This window comes from Lathyrus oleraceus, chromosome 2 (genome assembly GCF_024323335.1).
Source record: "Lathyrus oleraceus cultivar Zhongwan6 chromosome 2, CAAS_Psat_ZW6_1.0, whole genome shotgun sequence".
Taxonomy (NCBI): Eukaryota; Viridiplantae; Streptophyta; class Magnoliopsida; order Fabales; family Fabaceae; genus Lathyrus; species Lathyrus oleraceus.
The window spans coordinates 15,551,673-15,578,702 of record NC_066580.1 but is presented as its reverse complement, the minus strand read 5'-3'; the positions used below and the strand labels follow the sequence as shown (position 1 = coordinate 15,578,702).

Sequence of the window (27,030 nt, the reverse complement as noted above, 5' to 3'; positions counted from 1 at the left end):
TGGAGGCTAAAGATAAACTGGTGATTTACGATCTAGCCGTGGTGTGTGATTTTCCTGATGTGTTTCCTGAAGAAGTGAATGAATTACCGCCAGAGCGTGAAGTTGAGTTCTCGATTGATTTGGTACCTGGTACTAGGCCGATATCGATGGCTCCGTACCGTATGTCTGCTGTTGAGTTAACTGAATTGAAGAGTCAGTTGGAAGATTTGTTGATAAGAAATTTATTCATCCGAGTGTGTCACCGTGGGGTGCACCAGTGTTATTGGTTAAGAAGAAAGAAGGTACTATGAGGTTGTGTGTGGACTACAGGCAACTGAATAAAGTGACGATCAAGAATCGGTATCCTTTGCCGAGGATTGATGATTTGATGGATCAGTTGGTTGGTGCGAGTGTGTTCAGCAAAATAGATTTGAGATCGGGGTATCATCAGATACGTGTGAAAACTGAGGATATTCAGAAGACTGCTTTCAGAACAAGGTATGGACATTATGAGTATTCTGTAATGCCTTTTGGTGTGACTAATGCGCCTGGGGTATTTATGGAGTATATGAATAGGATTTTCCATCCGTACCTAGACAAGTTTGTTGTGGTGTTTATTGACGATATTTTGGTGTATTCGAAATCTGAAGAAGAGCATGCTGAACATTTGAGAGTGGTTTTAGAAGTTCTACGAGAAAAGAAGTTATTTGCTAAACTGTCCAAGTGTGAATTTTGGTTAGAAGAGGTTAGTTTTCTTGGTCATGTGATTTCAAGAGGTGGTATTGCTGTTGATACTTCTAAGATAGAAGCGGTATCTAAGTGGGAAGCTCCGAAGTCAGTTTCTGAGATAAGGAGTTTTCTTGGACTTGCAGGTTATTATAGGAAATTCATTGAGGGATTTTCTAAGTTGGCGTTACCGTTGACGATGTTGACTAGAAAGGGGCAAGCGTTTGTTTGGGACTCAAAATGTGAAGAAGGTTTCCAAGAGTTAAAGAGAAGGTTAACTACTGCTCCTATTCTGATATTACCGAGTCCATCGGAACCATTTGAGGTTTACTGTGATGCTTCATTGTTGGGTTTGGGTGGTGTTTTGATGCAGAATAAGCAGGTTGTAGCTTATACTTCGAGACAACTGAAGGTTCATGAGAGGAACTATCCGACACACGATTTAGAGTTGGCAGCTGTGGTATTTGTTCTGAAGTTATGGAGGCATTACTTGTACGGGTCAAGATTTGAGGTTTTCAGTGACCATAAAAGTTTAAAGTATTTGTTTGATCAGAAAGAGCTGAATATGAGACAAAGGAGATGGTTAGAGTTTCTGAAGGATTATGACTTTGGTTTGAATTACCATCCGGGTAAAGCAAACGTAGTGGCTGATGCATTGAGTCGGAAATCATTGCATGTGTCGATGTTAATGATTAAGGAATTGGATTTAATTGAGCAGTTTAGAGACTTGAGTTTGGTGTGTGAGAGTACTCACAATAGTGTTAAATTGGGAATGTTGAAGTTAACGAGTGGTATTCTGGATGAGATTAGAGAGGGTCAGAAATCCGATGTGCTTTTGGTTGATAAGTTGACTCTAGTGAATCAAGGTCAAGGTGGTGAATTCAGAGTTGATGAGAATGGTGTTTTGAAATTTGGTAATCGGGTGTGTATTCCGGATGTTACCGAACTTAAGAAGAGTATTCTTGAGGAAGGACATCGTAGTGGCCTGAGTATTCATCCTGGGGCTACGAAGATGTACCATGATTTGAAAAAGTTATTTTGGTGGCCGGGAATGAAAAGAGAAATCGCGAGTTTTGTTTATTCTTGTTTGACTTGTCAGAAGTCAAAGATTGAGCATCAGAAGTCGTTTGGGCTAATGCAACCGTTGGCTATTCCAGAGTGGAAGTGGGATAGTATCAGTATGGATTTTGTTTCTGGTTTACCGAGGACAATTAAGAATTTTGAAGCTATTTGGGTGATTGTTGACAGATTGACAAAATCGGCTCATTTCATTCCGATCAGAATGGATTATCCGTTAGAGAGATTATCTGAGTTGTATATTGAGAAAATTGTAAGTTTGCATGGTATTCCGTCGAGTATTGTTTCGGACAGAGATCCTAGATTTACATCGAAGTTCTGGGAAGGTTTGCAGAGGGCTTTGGGAACTAAGTTGAGATTGAGTTCTGCATATCATCCGCAGACTGATGGTCAGACTGAGAGGACGATTCAGTCACTGGAGGATCTTTTGAGGGCTTGTGTTTTGGAAAAGGGAGGTGCTTGGGATTGTTATTTACCTCTGATTGAGTTTACCTACAACAATAGTTTTCACTCGAGCATTGGTATGGCACCGTTTGAAGCTTTGTATGGTAGGAGATGTCGGACACCTTTATGTTGGTATGAGTCCGGTGAGAGTGCTGTGGTTGGACCGGAGATTGTTCAACAAACTACGGAAAAGATTAAGATGATTCAGGAGAAGATGAGGATTGCTCAGAGTCGTCAGAAGAGTTATCACGACAAGAGGAGGAAGTCACTTGAGTTTCAGGAGGGAGATCATGTGTTTCTTCGTGTTACTCCGATAACTGGGGTTGGTCGAGCTTTGAAGTCGAAGAAGTTGACACCTCGATTTATTGGTCCTTATCAGATTTTGGAGAGGATAGGGGAGGTAGCCTATCGTATCGCTTTACCGCCGTCACTTGCGAATTTGCATGAGGTTTTTCATGTGTCTCAGTTGAGGAGGTACATTCCTGATCCGTCGCATGTGGTCCAAGTAGATGATGTACAGGTGAGAGATAACCTGACTGTTGAAACATCACCTATGAGGATCGAGGATCGAGGGTTGAAGCAATTGCGGGGTAAAGAGATTGCTTTGGTAAAGGTAGCTTGGGGAGGACCAGCAGGTGGCAATGTGACTTGGGAACTCGAGAGTCAGATGAAGGAGTCTTATCCTGAGTTATTCGCTTGAGGTATGTTTTCGAGGACGAAAACTCTTTTAGTGGGGGAGAGTTGTAACACCCCGATAAAATATGATAATTATTTAAATTAAGTTAATAGTATATTTATTAATTTAATTAAATAATTAGATTATTATTGGAATATTATTTGGAATTATTATTATTGGAATAATAAGTTGGAATATATATATAAAGAGTTCCATTTGGTAAAAAGGGTTTTTTTCACGTGAAAACCAGAGAAGCGACAGAAAGTGGAGAAAGGGAGAAAAGAGAAGAAACTGAGAAAGGGAGAAGAAGAGGCTAGGGCTCAAGAGGAGGATTCACGATTGTTGAAGGTCAAAGATTTGCCGGATTAACTCAGGTAAGGGGGGTTTATCGTCGTTTAATGGGTATTATGGGTTAACATGTAATGGGTAGTGATAAGCCATTGATTTGACCCTAATTGGGATGTTGAATGCTGAAAAATTGAGATGAATAAGTTATGTTAAAGCTGTAATTGAATCTGTAATTGGATGAGTCTTGATTTTCCGAACGTGTAGCTTTTTACGGACTTGGAATCGGAGGTCCGGAAGTCCTCCAACGGCGGAAATTGCGGAGGATTCTGCATTCTGCTTCGTGTTAGCGCAGGAACAGCTTTCTGTCTTGCGTTAACCAGTTAACCCAGGGTGTTAACCGGTTAACACTGTTATGAATTGTGAAATATTGCTGTCTGTCTTGCGTTAATCGGTTAACCCAGGGTGTTAACCGGTTAACACTGTTGTGAATTGCCAGGAAGCGTGTTCTGTGTTGCGTTAACCGGTTAACCCAGGGCGTTAACCGGTTAACACTGTGTGAAAAGTGAAAAATTTATATTTAAATGTGGTATGCAGGTTTGATGTTTGGCCTATATTGGCGTATGATATAATAGGGATCATTTCTCGTTGTTTTGAGCGGTAGGGGTATTAGTAGAGCGTGCTAATACTGTGATTGATTATGTGGCATGATATGATTATGTGATAAATATGTGGATGATGTATGATTGTATGCATAATGCTGTGGATGTATCTATTATGTATGCAATTGTGAATGGACTGTTTATGGCTTAGAGTGTGAGCATATGTCCATTGTGGATGATTGTTGATGTTTGCATGACTAAGTGATTTAGCGTGCATAGTATGGCCTTTATGGTGGTAGCTAATTCCCATGGTGAGGAATTAGTGATGAGTTATTGTGGATTGTTGTTGATGTTTGCATGCTAGGTGATTTAGCGTGCATAGCATGGCCCTTGGGGTGGTAGCTAATTCCCATGGTGAGGAATTAGTGATGTGAGTCACTAGGTCTCAAATGAGTGGGACTAGTGAGCTTGGTAGCCGTATCTGGATTTGATCGGTGAGGTTGAACTATGTGTTCACGAATAGTAGGTACCGCATGCATGGAGTCTCATTGCATAATGTATGTATTGTGTATAATATGAATGGATGTGTTCCAATATTATACGTGTGTTTTGATGTTTATGTTGAGCATGATTATGAGTATGAGTTGATGTTGCCGTTACTGAATGGGTGATATGATTAGGGTGATGAGATGTGTTCATTTACTTAGCATTACATGATATTTTATAATGCTTATTCTATCGATTGAGGAACTCACCCTTACAACTATGTTTCAGGTAACGTGCAGTGATTGAGTATAAGCTAGTCCTTGGAGTCTAGTGTAGTTCCTTAGTGAGTCATGCTCTGGTAGATGTAACATCGGGACGGGATGTTTTGCCTTGTTTTCGGTTTGGTTGTTGAATAACCTTACATGTAATGTGTTACATGTTTTGCATGTCGTTGTTAATTTCTATCCGCTGTGAATTATGCAAATGTTTATTTTGATGAATAAATGAGCATGACGAGTTAAATTGGAACATGGTGTGAAGTGTCAAGTGTGACACCCTTAAATTGCATATATACTCTGATTTATGTTTGGTTGTTTTAATTATTTATTGGGGTATTTTAGAAGGGTGTTACATCTACTGTATCAGACACATTGCACAAAACTTCATGCGTGCTATAAAAGATAAGAATCTTCGCAAGAAGGTGGTGAATGCTGGGTATGCTTTAACTCAACCGTCATTTCAATATTATTGTGATGAAATTAGACTGTCTAATAAAGACGCAGGGAGATGGATAAATAACATACCATTAGAGCAGTGGACAAGAGCATTTGACGGTGATTGTCGATGGGGCCACATGACAACAAACATTGTGGAATGCATGAACGGGGTTTTCAAAGGAATTCGAAATCTGCCGATAACCGCCTTGGTAAGATCAACCTATTATAGGTTGGCTTCTATGTTCGCAACCAGAGGTGAAAGATGGAGTGTAGTGTTAATGTCCGGACAAGTATTCAGTGAGTGTTGCATGAAGGTCATGAAAGAGGAGAGCATCAAAGCTACGACACACGTTGTAACAGTCTTTGACAGTCATAGACAAAATTTCAGCGTCCAGGAAAGAATGGGCAACAACGATGGGAGACCAAATTTAGCCGACGCTGTTAAACTACACAGAAGTTGGTGCGATTGTGGAAAATTTCAGGTCTTCCGCATACCTTGCTCCCATGTCATTGCAGCATACGCTTATACTCGTCAAGACGCTTACAACCATTTATCTGATGTGTACAAGGCCAACACCATCATGAATGTATATAGTCAAAGCTTTTCAGTACTACCAATGGAGGATTATTGGCCTCCATATGAAGGAGATATTGTTTGGCACAATGAAGAGATGCGTAGAAAGAAGAAAGGAAGGCAAAATAGCACACGTATCAGAACAGAGATGGATTTCACAAATAAAATGATAAGATTATGTAGTATCTGTCGTCAACCAGGACACAACAAAAACAACTGTCCCAATCAAGGAGCATCATCTAGATCTTAAGCTTTTTGTAACATTGTATTTCTGTAACAATCAATCATTATATATCATTAAGTTCTTGTTACAACGAGTTTCATAATAAACATCAGTACAAAACATTTGAAAACATAAATATTTCTAACTGATTACAACAATCAAATTAATGTCGTCTCGACCGAACATCATTTCCCTAGCATCCTTATCAGTCTTCATTCGCACCCAACCAAAGATATTGTCAAGTCTCTCAATACTTCTGATTTTTTCCCCTTCTGGTATTTTCCCGTCTAACCATCGAACCAGCTCCCTCTTCAGTTGATCGAACGTGGTGATGTTCCAAAACAGCATCAACAATTGAGGTTTGTCTCTCGCATAAATCACCTTACCGTATCGGCGACGAACACCAAACATGATAGCCAAATGATTATATGAGCTGTGGAACAATTGGTCACACAACGCATCTATTTATAAGACAAAAAAGGTATTTCATGAGGGATTCGCCAATTGAATTGGCGACTACTCTTAAAACCTACACATAGGCGCCAATTGGATTGGCTAGGGCACCTGCCCTAGCCAATCCAATTGACGCCTCCATTCAAGTTTTAAGAAGAGTCGCCATATGAACAACTTTCATGTTCATCAAAAATACATTTGAAACTTGGAAGCTCATCATTCATTTCAAAACATTATAGGTCATTTTGATAGAAACCCTAATTTTGGGTCAACTTCGCAAGGACCTAACTCACTCATTTTTAATTATTTTGAGGTGGGACCAAGTGCATTGCAAAATTTGATATGTCTACTTCAATTGTTATGTTGGACAAAATTTCATAATTCTAAAAGAAACACATGGGATAATACAAAACATTATATGTCAGATAATAGTTGAAAAACTCAGAATTCCAACTTCAACTGCCCATAACTTTCTCATAAAAAATCCAAATGATGCAAAATTTATGTCCAAATTCATTGTCTTGAAAAGATATACAACTTTCATGTTGGAGGTTTTGTCATTTGAGACTTTTTTAAGGGAGTCGCCAATTGAATTGACGCCTCCTCTTAAAACTTACACATAGGCGCCAATTGGATTGGCTAGAGCACCTGCCCTAGCCAATCCAATTGGCGTCTCAATTCAAGTTTTAAGAGGAGTCGCCAATTCAATTGACGTCTCCTCCTAAAAGTGGGATAGATTGAAAAATTTTCTGAAACCTAAGGTATTTTGAGAATTTTTTCGAAAAACTGGATTATCTCGGTAAAAAAACCGAAAAACGAAATCACCAAACATATATGGAAACTAATCATAAAAATAAATTTAAAAAATAAAATAAAATAAGGGTATTTGTTTCCTGCAACAAACAGTAACATCATTAGACTAGAAAACCAAACCCTGGCTCTGTTCTTCGTTGTGCGTTACCGCTGAAACAAAGTCAACAACACTCGTTTGTTTATGCTCTTCAAAATCAACTCAGCTCAACTCAACGCAACCCTAAAACCGAATCAATGTCGTCTTCAGAGATTCTCCAACAACTTGAATCTCTGAAGGAAGAAAAGTCCAATATCGACCACAAAATATCACTTCTAGAAGCTCAATTGAAGGAAATTAATCTCCAAAACGGCGCTGCTGCATCATCATCATCATCCAATGGCTCTTTACGGTACGCTACAAATGGATTAGAACCTCACATGATTCATAGATACAGTCGCCACCTTGTTCTTCCTTCCTTTGGTGTTCAAGGTACAAATCTAGTTTACACTATCATTATAAAGGGGAAGTTTTTATTTATTGAAAAGTTGCATTGATTTTATGATTATCCAATTAATGACTTAAGGGTACTCATTATCTTTACTTAGGTTCTGTTTGGTTAAACAACTTAATTAAGTGCTTATCTTGGAAGTGCTTTTATATAAGCTATTTATATGACAAAATATTATATAAATTTAAGGTATAAGTTGTTATCTTGGAAGTGCTTTTATATAAGCTATTTATATGACAAAAGATTAAATAAATTTAAGGTATAAGTTGTTTTCTTTAGCTATCCTGTGAAAATAAGTTGTTTCAATAAGCTGTTACAAATTGTGACTCTTAAGTGTTTATGTGTAGTATGTTTGGTTTCTATTTTGGAAGAGGCAAAAGTAATTTTAGAGGTGGATAATTGATTTTGATGTGTTTGGTTTTTCAAAAGTTGAATTGGTTATGCATGCAAAATTGATTCTACTAGAAGTTATGATTTGTAGTTTTTGAGTCTAAATTAGATTTTTACACTGAAATATACTATAAGACTCACTTTTGGAATAATGTATGCAAACATACATCACTTCAGATTCAACTCACTTTTAGTCAAAATCAATTTTTGTCGCCGCAGAACCAAACACACGCTATGTCATTAAATAAGTTCAAGCGAGTCAATCCAAACAGAGGTTAAAATATAGTTATTAGTTTTGGGTTGCAATTGCTTTGTAGAGATTCGAAGTATTTAAGTTTTGCTAATTCACTAGCTTTGGAAATTGTTTTATCTTCTTCATTATGCCTCTTTGAGCATAAAGACATTTTTGAATGACACATGTTTTCATTCTTTTGTTGCACAGGACAAGCAAATTTGTTGAAGTCGTCGATTTTAGTTGTGGGAGCTGGAGGGCTTGGTGCTTCTGCATTGTTATATTTTGCAGCTGCTGGTGTTGGTAAAATATCACACTTTTTCTAATGATTTTTGATTTGTTCTATAATCTATAATCTCATTAAAGCTTACATATTGAAAATTGTACTCAGGTAAACTGGGTGTTCTTGATCATGACAAGGTTGAGTTGAATAATATGCATAGACAGGTACTTTTTTGTTTCCTAAACTTGTGGCATGACCTGTAGTTTGTGTATTGTTCATGCGTGTTATATGGCGGTGTTTGCATTTTTGTGAGTACAAGTTATTCTTAACATGTATCTTATTCACTTCAACTCATTCATGTTGTTTTTAGATTATACACACGGAAGCATATATTGGTCAGCCAAAAGTTAAATCCGCTGCTGCTGCTTGTCGCTCGTATGTTGCTCTCTTTAATCTTACCTACAATTCGTGTTAATTTTCGATCAATTGTTTGTACAGCTTTGTATCACTATTGTTGGGACATGGAACTAAGTTTTCATGAATATTTAGGATCAATTCATCTATTGAAGTCGTGGAACATGAAGAAGCTTTGAAGAATTCCAATGCTTTGGAAATTTTCAGCAAGTATGTTTCCTTTTTATAATAAGACCAATCTTTCTTTCTTCTATGCTTAATTTTTTCATTTCCCTTTGAACATTACCGCTGAATCTGTGTGATATCTTTTTTTTTTGTTTTTTTATCTTGAATCTGTTAGATACGATATAATAGTGGATGCAACAGATAATGCTCCCACCCGGTATTTGATCAGTGACTGCTGCGTGGTACTAGGAAAGGTAAATGTTAATGTAGATCGGTCTTTTCCCCCAAAATTTGTTTTCCTATAAATCGTATTTCCTATCTTCAATTTGCACAAGTACGAAATAGGTTACTTCTATTGAAACTTTTTTTTAATTGCTTTCGTTCTACTTGTGCAGCCCCTTGTATCAGGTGCGGCCGTGGGATTGGAAGGACAGGTATACATCTAATTATTTTTTGTTCTACCTTTTAAGTTAAACGATGCTTCACCGAGAAACTTGCACTCTTAGTTTGTTGATTATAATTTATATCGCATTAATTCGAGGTATAATAATGGAAAACATATGATGCAGCTCACTATCTACAATCACAAAGGTGGTCCTTGCTTTCGATGCCTCTTTCCAACCCCACCACCTAGAGCAGCATGCCAAAGTTGCGCCGATGGTGGAGTACTAGGAGTAGGTATGCTCTCTTCTTCGGCAATAACAAAATCCGCGTTTATCATTTTAAATACTTATCATTCATGATTCAACTTGCATTGCTATTTCAATTTGTTCTGAATTTCTGACATTTGGTCCGTTCATTTCAGTTCCTGGTATAATTGGCTGTCTCCAAGCTCTCGAGGCGATTAAGATTGCGGCTTCTGTTGGTGAACCACTCTCTGGAAGGATGCTTCTCTTTGATGCATTGGCTGCACGAATCCGTATTGTATGTTAATAATAACTTCACAAGATGGAATTAAGATATATAACTCCAATGAATTAATGATAGTGTAATAGAATGCTTATTTTTGAAGGATGCATTATGAGAAAGAAATAGTAAGATCTAATGTCTATGACAGGAGCTTATATAATCTTATTGCACAGGTTAAAATCAGAGGAAGGTCTTTGCAATGTGAAGCTTGTGGAGAAAATGCAATAATGAATAAGCAGTACTTCCGAGAATTTGATTATGAGAAGTTCACTCAAACTCCATTGTGTGAGGTATGATTTCATTTACTATTGCCTTGAGTTTTACACTATCGCAAAATTTAGTTTTACACTAACTTGTAATGGAAATTCAATATGATGAGTTCTCGTTGAATATCAGTGTAAAACTAGTTAACACTCACCGTGCATCTCTATGAAACTGATAATATAATATTTTTCATATCATTAATGCATTCCAATTCCATGCAAATGTAGGCTCCGTTGAAGTTAAATCTACTTCCTAGTGACTCGCGAATCAGCAGCAAGGAGTACAACGAAATCATTCTCAACAAGGAACCACATGTGCTTGTCGATGTTAGACCAGCTCACCATTTCAAGATCGTGTCTCTTCCGAATTCGGTCAACATTCCATTCGCAGATATAGAGTTTAGGTTGCCTGAAATATCTTCAATTTTGAAGAAAGACAAAGAGGAAAAAAGTGCGGAATTGTATGTTGTTTGCAGAAGGGGAAATGATTCTCAAAGGGCTGTTCAATACCTTCACAAAATGGGGTTTGGTTCTGCTAAGGATATTGTTGGAGGTTTGGAGTCTTGGGCTAAAAATGTTGATCCTAACTTCCCCACCTATTAGCTATCTAGTTAAACTTTGATCAAGTTATACTTCTAAGTTGAAATTATTATATATTTTATTAGGGGTGCTGTTTTCATTTTCCATGTATTTTAGAATCCTTTGAGAACATTTTGCATTGGTTAGAGAATATTTTTCACCTTATTTTCACAGTAATGGATTGTTTTTCACTACAACTTAATCTTTGAGAACATTTAATGCTCTTGAGTTCCCTCCAAGAGCATTGCTAACTTCTTGACTAACTAATCCTTTTCTCGGACTAGTTTCATACCTTCGAAGACTCCCCGTAGTTTAATCAATCCACCACAACTAACCTGTTATGGTTCAAATAACAGTAAAAGATAAACAAAATAATTTGGGCTAAATTGTACTATATTCTCAAACAAGTATCTAGTACAATTTTTATCTTCTGAAATTTTAGAATTAGCAAATGGAAAGGAAGATACAAGAAAATCTAACAACCATGGAAAGCTGCTAAATTCAGAGAGAGAAAAGACTCGGTTTTCATCCACTAAATTCCACACCCTATCATTCCCAATCCTGCCTCTATTTAAGAGTCTGTACTGTATTTTCTGTTAGGAATTCTCTCTCTTGTGCCACGTCTTGGTTCCTGATAATTTGGATCATGTGACAAGTGTCCTTTTCACATGTGCATTAGTGATAGGAATATTCCTCTGGCCTTCTATCATAACATTACCCCCTCCATTAAAATTAATCTTTTCCTCAAGGTTAAAGTTGGGAAAATTGCCTTGCAGCTCTTCTTGATTTTCCCACGTTGCTTCAGTGTGAGGTAAGCCTGCCCATTTAACCAAGACTTGGGACAGTTTGCGCCCTTTTTGCAGCAACACTCTGGTGTCCATGATCTCCTCCGGAACCAACAAGGGTCCAGTCTCCGAAGTCAGCAGTGGAAGTGGAAAATATTGAGTGTGATGCTCTCCTTTGCACAGTTTCAAGTTAACTACATGGAAGACATGATGTATTTTGGCTGAGGGTGGCAGCAACACCTTATAAGCAACAGTACCTATTTTCTCAATGATAGGAAAAGGCCCAAAATAACGCATACCAAGCTTCTGATTACGATGTAAAGCGACAGAGTGTTGCCTATATGGTTGTAACTTGATCAATACCATATCACCCAATTGATACTCCACAAACTTGCGTTTGGCGTCGACATACTTCTTCATGACTTGCTGAGCACGGTGTAAATTTGCTTTGAGGAGTTGAAGGGTGAGGTCCCTTTCAACAAGCAATGTTTGTAATGGTATAGGTGCTGATTTTGCAGTATCATACTTGACTAAGTTAGGAGGGCCTCTGCCATAAACCGCTTTGAATGGTGTCATGCCGATGCTGCACTGAAACGAAGAATTATACCAAAATTCGGCCCAGTCAAGCAACTTGGACCATTTCTAAGGTTCCTGCCCTGTGAAACACCGCAAATACAGCTCCAGACATTTGTTAACTGCCTCTGTCTGACCATCAGACTGAGGATGGTAAGTTGTGCTCATAGCCAAGGTTGTGCCACTCAATTTGAATAGCTGCTGCCAAAATGCACTTGTAAATACTTTATCTCTGTCCGATACCAAGCTACGAGGAAATCCATGTAATTTCACCACATTATGTAGGAAGGATTCAACGACTTTGAGACTAGTAAAGTCAGCTTTCAGAGAAGCGAAATGACTGTATTTGGATAACCTGTCCACGACAACCATAATGACAGTAAACCCATTCGAATGGGGAAGACCAGTGATAAAGTCCATGGATAAATCCTCCCACACTTGAGCCGGTATGGGTAGTGGCTGCAGTAGTCCGGCAGGAGCGGAAGTAGACGACTTTGCTTGTTGACACACCAAACATTGTGAGACAAATCGTCGAATATCTTTAGTTATAGAAGGCCAAGTGAATTGAGAAGTGATTCTAGCTTTGGTGCGTGCTATACCGACATGTCCTCCCAACATAGACGAGTGGAATTCCTCTAAGATAGCTTGAATCAAGTGTGGTCTAGGGGGAACCATGACACGATTTTTCCAAAATAAGATGCCTTGCTGCACATGGAAGAAAGGCTCTGTACAGGTACCCTGCATACATTGTTGTTTGATGGTTGAAAAGTGAGGATCTTCATTCACAGCCACTGTAATTAATGGTAGCAGGGGGTTGATTGGTCCGGATAAGGCAAAAAATGATCGAGATAACGCATCAGCTGCAATGTTATCCTTGCCGGGTTTATACTCAATGGAAAAATCGAAACCCAAGAATTTGTGCAGCCACTTCTGTTGCTCCGGAGTCTGGATGGTCTGATCAGTTAAGGCTTTCAAACTTTTCTGATCAGTGCGAATGATGAAGTGATTACCCAACAAATAATGACGAAACTTCGCCATTGCTTCAGTAACAGCATAAAGTTCTCTAACATAAGCTGATTTCTTCTGCATCAAAGGATTAAGCTTCTTGGAGAAATAAGCTATAGGGTGTTTGTCTTGACTGAGGACTGCACCAATACCGGTACCCGAGGCATCTGTTTCAAGAATGAAGGGTTTGGTGAAGTCTGGTAGTGCTAACACAGGCGCAACTGTAATGGCATGTTTCAAGGCTTGAAATGCATCTGTGGCCTGAGAAGTCCATTGGAAGGCATCTTTCTTTAAGAGTTCAGTCAATGGGGCAACAATGGTGGCATAATGGCGGACAAACCTTCTGTAATAACCGGACAGACCCAAAAAACCACGCAATTGTTTCAGATTTGTGGGAGGGAGCCAATCAAGGACTGCTTGAATCTTAGATTTGTCCATTTGAACACCCTTGTTAGAGATGGTGTGGCCCAAATAGTCAACCTCAGTGAAGCCAAAGCAGCATTTTGACATTTTAGCAAAGAGGGAATGGGATCTCATGAGTTGCAGCACTTCCTCCAAGTGACTCAAGTGTGCAGACCATGAAGGGCTGTAGATTAGTATATCGTCAAAGAAGACCAAAACTGATTTTCTTAACTGAGCTTGAAAGACGTGGTTCATTAAGCTCTGAAAGGTGGCAGGTGCATTGGACAGGCCGAAAGGCATCACAAGCCACTCGTAAAGGCCTTGATGAGTCCTAAAAGCAGTTTTGAATCTATCCTCAGGCTTGACTAAAATTTGGTGATACCCTGACCTTAAATCCAGCTTGGAAAAGTATTGTGCCCCATATAATTCATCTAACAACTCATCTACTGTAGGGATAGGAAAACTATCTTTCACAGTAATAGTGTTTAAAGCCCTATAATCAGTACAAAATCTCCAAGATCCATCCTTCTTTTTAACTAAGAGGACATGAGAGGAAAAAGGGCTATTGCTAGGTTGGATGATGCCTTGGGTCAACATCTCCAAAACCATGGATTCAATTTGAGACTTTTGACTATGAGGGTATCTATAGGGCCTTACCTTGACCAGATTGCTGCCTTGAACCAATGGAATAGCATGATCATGAAATCGGGCAGGTGGTAGACCTTGAGGCTCAGCAAAAACATCATGGAAACTATGCAGAATAGCAGTCAAATCAGGGTGTAACCCTGTTGGATCAAAACCGGTGGCAGGATGTATTTCTTGGAACTGCAGAGTAAATGAAGCTTCAATTGCCTTCGTATTGTGAAGTCTCTTGATGTGGTGGAACTGAGCAGGGATTGGACCTTTGTGTTTCTCACCAAATAGAGTCACAAAAGTGTCTTTGACATAAAATTTGATAGACAAAGCATTATAGTCCGCTATGTGAGGACCGAGGGTCTTTAACCAAGGGGCGCCTAGAACCAAATCCGCTCCTGTGATAGGTAAGAGATACATTGGGATATGCAGATATGTCCTTGAATAGTGACAGGAAGCTCAACTATGAATCCCAAAGTAGTCAGAGAATTGCCATTGCCCACCATGACTTTGAATTGTTCAATGGATTGAATGGGTAGTTTGAGACAATGAGCAATGCGGGGCTGAATAAAGTTGTCAGAGCTGCCACTGTCCAATAACACACTGATACTAATGCCCTGCACGTGGCCCTGAAATCGTAAGGTACCAGCACCGTGAGAACCATTTAACGCGTTCATGGATAAGTGATGCTCAGACTCGTCAACAGAGCTGGGAGGTGGGGTGGGTGAATCAAAAGGTTCGGATGGCTGAGGGGGGTCGTCATCATCATCAATCTGAAGTAGCAAATAATGGCGATTGGGGCATTTATGTGTGATAGAGAACTTGTCGTCACAGTAATAGCATAAACCTTTTTCGCGGCGCAATTGCATTTCGGCGCGTGTGATGTTGCGAACTGGGTTGGATTTTGGGGGGTTGGTGGTGGCTTTTGGTGTGGGTGACGGCAGAAGTGGTGGTTGGGGGCCATTTCGAGGGTTAAGGTTTTGGGTTGGATAGTGATAAGGTTTATGGGTGGTCGCCGGTGGTGGTTTAGGTGGTGGTATGAAGTATTTGTCTTCAAAGAGTTTGGCAAGGGCAAAGGCACGTGATAGAGAAGTGGGGGTCTGAGCAATGACGTCTCGTTTGATTTCCGTTTTGAGTCCACTGATGAAACAATCTAGTGTGGCATCTGGGCTTAGACCTTGGGCCCTGTTAGCTAAAACCGTGAAAGCAGAGTAATAATCTGCTACAGTAATGGTTTGGGCCAATTTGAATAGTGCCGGTCTGGGTGATTCATACGGTGACGGCCCAAATTCCATCTCAAGGGCACGCGTAAACATATTCCATGACTGAAACGGCTGATTTCGAGAAATCATTTGAAACCAGGGAACAACATCCTTCTCCATATGCACGGCGGCAATGGTAAGGCGGTGATTGTCCGGTGTGGCATAATAATCAAAAAATTGTTCCGCCTTAAAAATCCAGTTTAAGACCTCAGATCCATCGAATCTTGGAAAATCAAGCTTGATATTACGCACCTGAAATGATTGTGTCGCCGGTGTCGGCGTGGAGTTCTTTCCACCAGTGGATGACGTCGTATGAAGAGAACTCAACTGATTCTCAACCCTTTCCAAGCGAGCATGATCCAAATGGCGTTGCTGCATATACTCATTGTGACGCCAATCTGAATCCTCCATAAATTTTTGTAAGATTTTGTGCATTTCTGCTATGGCATTCTCCATACTCTTCATGCGAGTGTTTTCAGCCATGGTGGAAGAGAATGAAAGCACCAGTTGTTATGGTTCAAATAACAGTAAAAGATAAACAAAATAATTTGGGCTAAATTGTACTATATTCTCAAACAAGTATCTAGTACAATTTTTATCTTCTGAAATTTTAGAATTAGCAAATGGAAAGGAAGATACAAGAAAATCTAACAACCATGGAAAGCTGCTAAATTCAAAGAGAGAAAAGACTCGGTTTTCATCCACTAAATTCCACACCCTATCATTCCCAATCCTGCCTCTATTTAACAGTTTGTACTGTATTTTCTGTTAGGAATTCTCTCTCTTGTGCCACGTCTTGGTTCCTGATAATTTGGATTATGTGACAAGTGTCATTTTTCCACATGTGCATTAGTGATAGGAATATTGCTCTGGCCTTCTATCATAACATAACCTTCCTGAACTTCCTAACTGCACCATCCGTATTGAGTCTCGTCCACCCAATGACGGGGGCTTCCATCCAAAAGTTTCCATGAGGTCATCCATTCGATCAAACATAAAAGATGCTTCTGAATCAAATGTGTCTGCAACGATCTTTTCAAACATCTTTTCGATCGAACAGGAAAGGTGCTTTCGAATCAAATGTGTTAACAATCTTTTCAAACAGAAACAAAATTATGGATGGAAAACGGGTCAGGCACCGCAAAAGTCCGAAAAAACTGGGCGGACGGTTAGTTGAGGATGCAGGCCTAAAGCTTAGACCCACCCCTAGTTTAGGATGCGGACCTAAAACTTAGGCCAGCTCCGCAAAAAAGTGAGGGCGGGATGGAGAAAGTCCACGGACACTGCACTTTTTAAGTCTAAAAATACAAAAGTTAATGTAAATGCTCATGCCCGCAAAAAAAACGGGACAAACACATTAGAGGGTGAGGGCCTAAATCCTTGGTCCGTCCTGCATTAAAGTTCAGACAAAACGGACTTGCCCAACCGATTGGACCCGTTTTGCCACCCATAATCAAAATCGATAATAGAGCAAACCACGGTGCTTGAAAGTGTCAAGCAGCATCATAAATCAATATTTCCAAATATAACTTTTGTTTAAGTCATTTTCAGCCCAACTGTTAAATTAAAGTCACTGTTCTATCAAATAAGGTGACGTGTCATCTTCTTTACCTTGTTTGCTACTTATCTACCATCTACATGAATGGACCAGTACATGTTAACAAGAGCCAAAGCGGTTACAAAGTGACATGGTACCATGTTTGCTTTGATTCCTCATCTTCTGGTTTACTCAGTTGGGTTTATAATAAAACTTGCCTTACAAGTTGGATACTTAACATCATTAAAATATTTATAAGCACTAAACTTCACAAGAGAATATTTTATAAGGTCTAAATATATTTACCTTTTAATATTTCTTAATAGTATACTTTGGTCATGCACTATGGTAAATAGAAAAACTTGCATATCAAAAGTTAATACTAATGTCTAAAAATTATTTTCCCTTCTCTTTCTCACTCTATATGTGAGACTCATGCCAACATAGGTACAAAAAACAAGTTTAACTAAGATAACAACTGAAACAAATTTATCATCTTCACCACTTGGAAAGTGAATGCATCTTTCACCATCCAAGAAGCAAAACCTTCAATAGAGCCATCCTAATGTATAAGCCATTCTTTGCCTGCCTAAAATAAGCAGCTCTTGGATCATTATCGACATCAGCTTCGATCTGCGTCAAATTTAAAGCGACCAAGTTAGGTTTATATTGAATCTTAATGCTTACACCCTCTGGTTACTATTATAACTTTATAAGCAAAGATTATATTTTCAGTTCATTGGATAACTTGTGTACCTGATCTAAAAATAAACCAGATACATTAATCATTCAATGAATCTGAAAAGAGAATATTTGTTTATAATAGTGACCAGAATAGTATGTTCATAATGACTTTGACTTTGAAGTAAAATGTCATACGACATGGTTGTATTGTATGTACTCACTTCGTCGAGTTTGGGAAGAGGGTGCATTACAACAGCATGATTTTGCATCACCTTTAGAACATCTTGATTCACAATATACTTTCCTCTTGCTTCTTCGTAAAGGTTAAGTTTCTCTCCAAATCTTTCCTTCTGAATGCGAGTTTGATAAACCACATCGCACTTAGAAGCGACTTCCATCAAATCAGAACTTTCTTCCCACTCCACTCCTTTTGATGTCAGATACTCTTTTATGTCATCCTGTAAAAGAAAACTCCATAGCTCAGCAGCATGTCGTGCATCGTGTTCATGATATCATAACTAAGTGTTTGCATTGAAACAATTACCTTCATTTTAACCACGTTAGGAGATACAAAATATAATTTAACGTCACGGTACTTGGCAAGTAAGTATGCAAGTGAGCGAACTGTCCTTCCATTAGCAAGGTCTCCGACAAGCCCAACTTTAATTCCATCCAGTTTTCCTATCTCTCGTTCAATGGTATAAACGTCTAACAACGCCTGAGAAATTTGAAAAAAAGCAAAGAGTTTGAGCATAATAGTACTATCCATTTGGTTTTTAAAAGATAAGCATCCTACGTTCCTATCTGATTGACTAGCTTTGTGAAGCATTGGATTTTGCATCACTAATATGTATGCAGGACCGTCTTTGAGGGCGTGGAAGGCGGACTACCGCACAGAGTCTAAAATTTGTCACAGTTAAACCGTACCTAAATAGGGTCTTCATAAAATCTTTATCACTACGTGGCTAAATAGGGCCTTTAATTATTTTGTCATGGTTGAACGTGACTAACCTATGATGGAAAATTCGTTCATACCTGGCTGGGATGCTGTCCTGGGCCATCCCCAGCATTGATAACCGGAATGTTAGCAGTCGCTGCAGCTCTTCTCGCTGCACCGCTTTCAAAGTGGCGCAATACAATTATATCAGAGTAACCTTCAACCGTTCTTATAGTATCTGCAATAAGCAAAGTATACACACAAAAATACATAAAAAACGAAACAAAACCACAAAAGAAATATGATTTTTGTCATGTAAAACGGCGCACGCACCTTCGAGTGTCTCTCCTTTAGCCGCAGACGAAAACTCCCTAGCATTTTCAGTTGTGAGTACATCACCACCTAATCTTTTCATAGCAGACTCAAATGAAAGCCTAGTTCTAGTGGAAGGCTCGTAAAACAGTGTCGCCATGAGGTAACCCTTAAGCATCTGGCTCCCGGACGAGTTACCCCTAATATTCTCCATACTCCGAGCAACTTCAAATATAGCACTGAGAGTTTCTCTATCAAACTGTTGAGCTTCAATCACATCATCAAGTTGAAACTTTTGCCCAACAGAAAACAAAGGTGCACTTTCAACTTGAAGCGCACCTGCCCCGCACAAAAGTTTCGATTTTTCCGAAACTCCAAACTGCCCACATGATGAAATTGACATCGAACAACTCGACGGCCATGGCCGGTTCAGCAAACAACAAGCAGAGGTTTTTGAAGACATCTTTGGATTGGAAACTCCCACATTCATAGAGTTTGAGGATAACATAGATGCAACTGTCATTGTGTTTTGATCTTTACAATCAGCTACAAAACACAAAACACAAAACACAAAACAAAACACGAAACAAAGTCATGTAATGTTTGGTATGAACTATTACAAGGTCATTTATAATTATAAATTACATAGAAGCATTCCAAAAACAATGAATTTAATACTCAAAAGCAAACGGGTATGAAAGTAACATGATATATTTTTTAATACAACAAAAAAAAGTAAAGTTCGGAACCATTTTTTGTAAGCCAGGAGACAAAAGAAGAGTCACCTGAATCCAAACACGGATCAAAAAGAGACGGCAGCAGAATCTAGAGTCAAAACACAACAAGTTATTGAAGATAATAGAGTGAATTTGATGAATAAAACAGAGATATTTGATGAAATGGGAGGAATAAAAAGTTTAGAAAAGAAAAGAGTGTACCGCGAATGTTGTATTTTGAAGACAAGAGAAAGCAACGGCTTGAAAACAAAGATTCCACTGTGTTTGTCTGTCTGTGAATATAGAGAGATGCGTCAAGAGAAGACGGCTTTGTCGAAACTAAAACCTTTGTTTTACTTAATGGGGGCAAAAAATTTGTGTAGCCCAATTTGTTGATTACTTTGTTTTTGGGCCGGACCGGGTCGGGTTGGGTTGGGTCGGGTCGGTTCAGTCATATATTCTAAAAAGTCATTTTTCATGTCAAAAATCTACATATCTTCTTATACATATATCCCAAATCTCCAAATGGCATTTATTTTAACTTTTTCTTTCTTAAAATTACTAAGTAAAAAATTTCAATTTTTTATTGATTGAAAGAAAACATGAGGCCTGGATTATTTAAACAAATATTGTTAGGTTGGACGTCATCACCATGATTCGAACCATGCCATCACTATGATTTGAACCCTAGCATTCACGATTGTGTGTATGCGTTTTTAATAGTTCTTACCACTTTGTCTTGGAATCAAACAAAAGTTATTGAAACCGAAAGAAGTAAATATTTTAAAGTTTTATAAAATTTCACTCAACTAATGTGAACTTTCAATCCATTTTAGTAAAATTTTGTTTACAAGTGGTTTTCTTCTTAATTATTGTCTCATTCATCTTCTTCATATTCTCTATCTTTTCTATTTCCTTCTTCTTCTTTGTTGGATTCATCCTCAACACCACTCTATTTCATGAGGTTTAAAATCTCTTCGTTTAATATTTTCATGTTCTCAACTTAACTATACCTTCTCTCATACTCAATACTTCTGAATCTCTCATTGTTATGAGGTGTCATGAAGGGAGCAATAATGGATTTATGCAACCATCAATTTCAAAGCTTCATAGTTGATGGAATTTTTTAAAGATCAAATCAATATTGGGGACTAATTGAAAAAGGAATTCCCAAAGTAAGAGATCAAACAACCTTGACTGGGGCAAAATTAAAATAAAAAAGTGACTTGAAACTAAAGGATCTAAGGAAAAAAACTGCTTGTATAAAACAATTGATCAAGTTGTTCTATAGACTATTCTCAAAAAAGAGACAACTAAAGACATATGAGACTCTTTAAATAAGAAGTTTTCATACCCTAATTTTGTCTCCCAAGTTTTTATTCATATTTCTTAAGTCAAATTACATTTTTTAAACATGATTCATTGAGGTGAGCAAAAGTCAATCAATTGTCAACTTTTGAATTTTTTTGAACTAATTTGCTTCAATTTATTAATTCATTCTAGTAAATTCATCTCAATCTATTTTCCATTTTTATTTTCTTAAGTCATTTTATCAAAAGTGTTTTTTTTGTTGCATTAGAAGTCCTTTTTCAAAAAGATCAAAACAAAAGTCAACAAAAAGAGATTTGTGCATTAAAGTGCAAGGTATCCAATTTGTTCATTTTCAATCCATATCTTCATTTCATGTATTTTTATTTTTTTTGTCATCATTTAAAAGTTAAAGACAAATTAAAAATAAATAGAAAAAAATCCAATTTTATTTATTCATTACTTTTACATATTTATTCATTTTTGTGCATCATAAAAAGACAATATTAATAAGTTAATCATCATCAATCATTTCATCATCATGCCATCAACAAACATATTATCACCATTCAAAAAAATTAAAACCACATTCCAATGTTACATCACATAAACCACATCCAATTTTTCAATACATGTCATTTTCAACCATGCATCATTGTTCAAATAAAAGGCAAGGCAGTAACCATGATCATGCCTAAATAACATCATCACCATTCAAATACAACAAAACTAAATTCCATTTTTCATTCAAACATTAAAACATCATCATCATCATTCAAACGTAAACCAAATCAAAGTTCAACTTTCCATTCAAAACACTACAACATCGTACCCATCATTTAAGTCATAAAGCCATGTTGATTCCACTCATGTCATGTACCACTGTCCAAACCAGAAAATAAACAAATAAAATCAAAACTGGAAATGAAAATAACTTTGGTCATTTACATTCATCATCCATAACACATATACATCATGTAAAGACAAAGAGTCAGACAACATACGATCGCAAGTTTCGATGATAACAAAGGACCATCATGCACGTCTACAAACAAATGCAACACATTACCCATCATATCCTTTTCTACGTTTGTCTAAATCTATTATAATCATTAAAAACATATGGACAAAGTGTGATCATGACGAAATGCATGAAAATCACAAAACACAGTTTTTATGCAGATCTGAAGGCTTTGAGTCGACCATAGGGGTCAGCTCAAAGCTCACGGGTCAGCGCAAAGCTCAGCCCAACTGAAGATGGTCAGCGCATGATGCCTTGCGTCGACCATAAGGGTCGGCGCATACCTCACGGGTCAGCGCAAAACTCCTTTGAGTCGACCATAAGTCAGCGCTCAGCATATTGATGCTCTCCTGGCTCAGCGCATGGAACAATGGGTCGACCATAGGGGTCGGCGCATAACTCACGGCTCAGCGCACGCCGACCTATGGTCGACCGCTCGCGCGCAAACTCAGTTTTCTGAGTTATTTCAACTGTTTGAAATTCTGTTATGTTTGTTTGGTTTTGTCTGTTACTATATATAGAAGTCAAAACACTTCTATTAACGAACATTTGTCAATTTGTATTCAAGTGTTCAAGGAAACAAGAAAGAGTGAAAAAGGTGTCAAAGATTCATCATCTTCATCCTCAACAGTTCACAATACATCAACTGCACACAATAACGTTTGATGTGATTCGTGATAGATTGAAGGTGATAAGGTTCGTAGCTGCGATTGGAGAATCGGGTTCGAGTTGAAGTCTTGGCAGGTTCTTTCTTGAATAAAACCTTTAGGGTTTTATCCTCCAATACCGGTTTGTGTTTGGGGGTTTTTGGACGAATTGCTTCATTAACATTCAGCTGAGCGAAGGTGACTGATAAGAGAACGTCTTCATCAGTTTAGTAGCGGAGTCGGTGTTTGTGTAGTGAAGGATTCGGGTTTGATTCGTTCGTGTTCGTGATCAGCCGGGCCAAGGGATTGAAGAACGGAAGGTTCCTCAACGAGTGGCAGGAAACGGAGGTCCAGCATCAACGATCAAAGGTCTTGATTCATCTTGAATCAAGGAGCAAGGATAAGAAGTATCATTCAACACATTGGAAGTTCTGTTGTTTACATACTTTGCAATCCTTGTATAAACGATTAAATCTCACAGGTGATATCTAATTAATCATCTCAATTCTATTTTTAGAATTGAGGGCAGACGTACCCCGAAGCGAGGACGGCGGGGGAACTGCCTCATCAAATCTGCGTCTTCTTTAATTTTCTGCATAATCTGTTTTTCAGCTTAAAATTTAAGTGATTTTAGTTTAAGCAATTTTTTACCAAACGTTGATATAAGTTGAGTAAGAGATTAAAACTGCTGTTTGAATACTAAGTACAATAATATATTGTACTAGGATAAATTGAATTACTTACTCAACTCAAATATCACTTGGAGTGTTTATGCACACCAAGTGTTTGTAAATTTGCTTAAGCCAAAGTTGTCTTAAGTTTGCATCAGTTTAATTTGGTGTTTTGATTCATTGGAACTAGGCTTACTAGTAAGTGAATTATATCATTGATTGTGCAATTAGTGTAGTGACTTGTATCTCAATTTATCACTTATCCATTAGCTTAACGCATATCCGGTTTTCCAATAACGGTTCGTTTTAGACTAAATTTTCCTCGGCCGCTTCCGCACCTAAAACAATTTTTAAAACCAATTTTTCTTTTAAATTGGTAGCGCCGACTCAAGTTTTTAATTGGGATCTATTCAACCCCCCCCCCCCCCCCTTCTAGATCCGTGCCATAGTCTAACAAGTGGTATCAAGAGCTCCGGTTCACTCCGTGCTTCAAAATACAACGTTGATAGAAATGGCTAACGAACCTAAAGGGGCTTACAATAGAGCTCCCGTTTTCAATGGTGAAAATTATAGTTATTGGAAAGACTGTATGCGGGTGCACATAAATTCCATAGATAGAAAAATATGGAATGTTATTCTCAATGGTCCAATTGAAATAACCATGACCAATGAGAATAATGAAGTAGTGCCTAAGCCTGAAGCACAATGGACCGATGATGATGAAAAGAAATACAACTATGATTGGAAAGCCAAAAATATCCTAATCTCCTCATTAGGTGTAGACGAATACTATCGTGTATCCCATTGTCCTACTGCTAAGGCCATGTGGGATTCACTTCAAATTGCCCATGAGGGGACGAACGATGTTAAATTGGCTAGAATCAATACACTAACACAAGAGTTTGATCTCTTTTTCATGGAGCAAGGGGAAACCATTGCCGACATGCAAAAGAGATTCACTCATCTAATCAATCGATTACATTCACTACGTAAACCTATTTCCAATGATGTTGCTACTAATAAGATCTTAAGATGTCTTAACAGGGAATGGCAGCCGAAAGTGACCGCCATCAAAGAGGCAAATGATCTTACCACATTGGACTTGACAACATTGTTCGGTAAACTACAAGAGCACGAACAAGTTCTCTTAAGCTTGGAACAACATGAAAAGAAAGATAAGAAAGACAAAGCAAAGGTGAGTGAAAAGAAATCAATAGCTCTAAATACTTCCTCCTCAAAGTCTCAAGCAAAAGAGCAAAGTGATTATTCATCGAGTGACGAAGAAGAAGAGGACAAGAGTGAAGATATGGGGCTGTTTGTCAAACGCTACAACCGTTACGTGAGAAAGAACGACATCCAACATTCCGAGAAGAACTTGATAAACTTCCGGAAGCAATCTAGGCTCTCTAAAAATGATGACTCAAAAGGAAAAACAACTAGAGGGTCGTGCTATAAGTGTGGAAAGCCGGGTCACTACAAACCGGACTGTCCGATGAACAAAAAGACAAAAGAAAAAGATTCATACAAATCACATAAGAAACCATCAAAGCCAAGGAGGGCATACATAGCTTGGGAAAGCGATAGCGACTCCTCCGATGATGAAAGCTCTAGTGATGAAGATGAAAATGCAAATCTATGTCTCTCTGCTTATCAAAAGAACAAGAAGAAACAGGTACGACATGCTAAATATGAAAATTCCTCTAGTATGTCTCATCATGAATTGCAAACTGTTTTTGAAACTTTACACTGTGAAGCAAAAGAGGCCTTTAAAAGGCTTGCCTCAAATAAGAAATTTTTTTCTCATTTAGAACAAAAAATTCAAGAATCCGAAAGGAAACTTGAGGCACTTAAGGCTTCTATAGTGGAAAGCACAAAAACAAGTTATGAGGACCTTAAAAGTAGAATGATGAACTTTGGGTGTGATACTTGTTACATTTGGCAAGGTGAAGTAAGGAACCTAAAAGCCAAACTTGACAAGGCTCTTGAGCCCAAGATTACATTTGCTATTGATAAATCTAATTTTCGAAAAAGTATGGTTAATCCATATCAAAAATACAAATATGTTATAAAGGATGAAGATAGTAAAAGTAATCAAAATGAAAAGTTCTCTTGTCTTTATTGTTGCAAGAAAGGCCATTCCATTGCTAAATGTAGATTTAGGAGATTTTTGGTTCCTAAAGGCATTTATCAATGGATGCCCAAATGCAACCATTTTGTTCCTCACCACTCAGGACCCAATAAGCCATTGGGTACCTTCTCTTGTTAATTATCTTATCACAGGTACAATGCCTCGAGACTACCGAGAGAAGATGGGTTCTCGACAGTGAATGCTCAAGGCACATGTCAGGAGACATATCTCTCTTCATTGACTTCGTGGCTAAGAAGAAGGGATATGTAACTTATGGTGACAACAACCGTGGAGCAATACTTGGTAAAGGTAGTGTAGGTAACCCCTCTTCCACTACTATTTCTGATGTATTGCTTGTCGAAGGTCTTAAACATAATCTACTTAGCATCAGTCAGTTATGTGACAAAGGATACAATGTATCATTTTCAAAAGATTGTTGCAAAATTGTACATACTGATGATAAGAAGAGCATGTTTAATGGTCTTCGTGTGAACAATGTCTATATGCTTGACTTAAATGAAGTATCGTTAACAAGTGACAAATGTCTTGTAACAATGAATGAAGATTCATGGTTATGGCATAGGCGTTTAGCACATGTTAACTTCGATTTACTAAATAAAATAGTCTCAAAAGATCTAGTCCTAGGTCTCCCCAAAATTAAGTTCACCAAGGATCACCTTTGTGATGCTTGTCAAAAAGGGAAGCAAACGAGCATCTCTTTTAAATCCAAAAATATCGTTTCAACAACGAGACCTCTCGAACTTCTCCATATGGATTTATTTGGGCCATCTAGGATTAAAAGTCTAGGAGGAAACTATTACGGTTTCGCAATAGTGGACGGCTTTTCTCGATTTTGTTGGACTATTTTCTTAGTAAGTAAGAGCGACACTTTCGCCGCCTTTGAACGATTTGCTAAGCTTTCCCAAAATAAACTAAACACAAACATTGTTGCAATTAGAAGCGATCATGGAGGTGAGTTTGAAAATCACTTATTTGAAGAATATTGCCGTAACCATGGTATTGATCATAACTTCTCCGCTCCACGTACTCCTCAACAAAATGGGGTTGTGGAGCGTAAAAATCGAATTTTGGAAGAATTGGGAAGAACAATGATCAACGAAAGTGGCTTACCGAAATATTTTTGGGCCGACGCCATTAGTACGGCTTGTTATGTTTTGAATAGGGTGCTTATACGCCCCATTCTAAATAAAACACCGTATGAACTTTTAAAAGGGCGAAAGCCAAATGTTTCTCACTTACATGTCTTTGGTTGCAAATGTTTTGTATTGAACAATGGAAAGGAAAACTTAGGGAAATTCGATTCCAAGGCCGACGAAGGTATCTTCCTCGGATACTCTCAATCTAGCAAAGCATATAGAATATACAACAAGCGATTACTTACTGTAGAAGAGTCTGTACATGTTACTTTTGATGAATCCAATCCGAGAAACGTCGGAAAGGGTAGTGTTTTTCATGGTGCAGGTACATCTACCGAAGACATACTCAAATGTGGCGAGCCGGGGATTGATCAACCCGACATAGTCAAAATTGAGGAGGACAAAGATGTACACCATGATGAAACCGAGGTAGCTCATCCGCCTTCAAACGATGATCTTCCTCAAGCTTGGAAGTCTTCCAAAGACCATCCAATCGACAACATTACCGGAGATATCTCAAAGGGTGTAACAACTC

At 38.2% G+C, this 27,030-nt stretch overlaps 2 protein-coding genes across 2 annotated transcripts; one reads left to right on the top strand and one right to left on the bottom strand.

Annotated features, from left to right (window-relative positions):
* Nucleotides 1-7,139: 7,139 nt before the first annotated feature.
* LOC127117683 (adenylyltransferase and sulfurtransferase MOCS3) lies at nt 7,140-10,914 on the top strand. The gene is made up of 11 exons (XM_051047773.1): nt 7,140-7,523; nt 8,375-8,467; nt 8,556-8,611; nt 8,758-8,822; nt 8,937-9,011; nt 9,142-9,220; nt 9,362-9,400; nt 9,536-9,644; nt 9,772-9,890; nt 10,049-10,165; nt 10,367-10,914. Exons 1-11 carry the CDS (start codon nt 7,289-7,291, stop codon nt 10,739-10,741), a joined length of 1,362 nt encoding a protein of 453 aa, XP_050903730.1. The 5' UTR covers nt 7,140-7,288; the 3' UTR covers nt 10,742-10,914.
* Nucleotides 10,915-17,199: 6,285 nt separating this feature from the next.
* On the bottom strand, nt 17,200-19,896 carry LOC127117682 (aspartate carbamoyltransferase 1, chloroplastic). The gene is made up of 7 exons (NM_001427338.1): nt 19,786-19,896; nt 19,633-19,672; nt 18,869-19,393; nt 18,634-18,773; nt 18,143-18,316; nt 17,820-18,056; nt 17,200-17,547 (listed from the first exon to the last, which is right to left on the bottom strand). Exons 3-7 carry the CDS (start codon nt 19,368-19,370, stop codon nt 17,440-17,442), a joined length of 1,161 nt encoding a protein of 386 aa, NP_001414267.1. The 5' UTR covers nt 19,371-19,393; nt 19,633-19,672; nt 19,786-19,896; the 3' UTR covers nt 17,200-17,439.
* Between the last annotated feature and the right edge of the window lie 7,134 nt (nt 19,897-27,030).

What these genes read in the sequence shown, in the direction of transcription:
- LOC127117683 (XM_051047773.1), top strand. Translation starts at nt 7,289, where the DNA reads ATGTCGTCTTCAGAGATTCTCCAACAACTTGAATCTCTGAAGGAAGAA. An exon ending in TGAATAATATGCATAGACAG is followed by an intron (nt 8,612 to 8,757) that starts GTACTTTTTTGT and finishes TGTTGTTTTTAG; the next exon opens with ATTATACACACGGAAGCATA. An exon ending in CCGTGGGATTGGAAGGACAG is followed by an intron (nt 9,401 to 9,535) that starts GTATACATCTAA and finishes CATATGATGCAG; the next exon opens with CTCACTATCTACAATCACAA.
- LOC127117682 (NM_001427338.1), bottom strand. Translation starts at nt 19,370, where the DNA reads ATGACAGTTGCATCTATGTTATCCTCAAACTCTATGAATGTGGGAGTT. An exon ending in CAGGACAGCATCCCAGCCAG is followed by an intron (nt 18,317 to 18,633) that starts GTATGAACGAAT and finishes CAAATTTCTCAG; the next exon opens with GCGTTGTTAGACGTTTATAC. An exon ending in CTCTTCCCAAACTCGACGAA is followed by an intron (nt 17,548 to 17,819) that starts GTGAGTACATAC and finishes AATTTGACGCAG; the next exon opens with ATCGAAGCTGATGTCGATAA.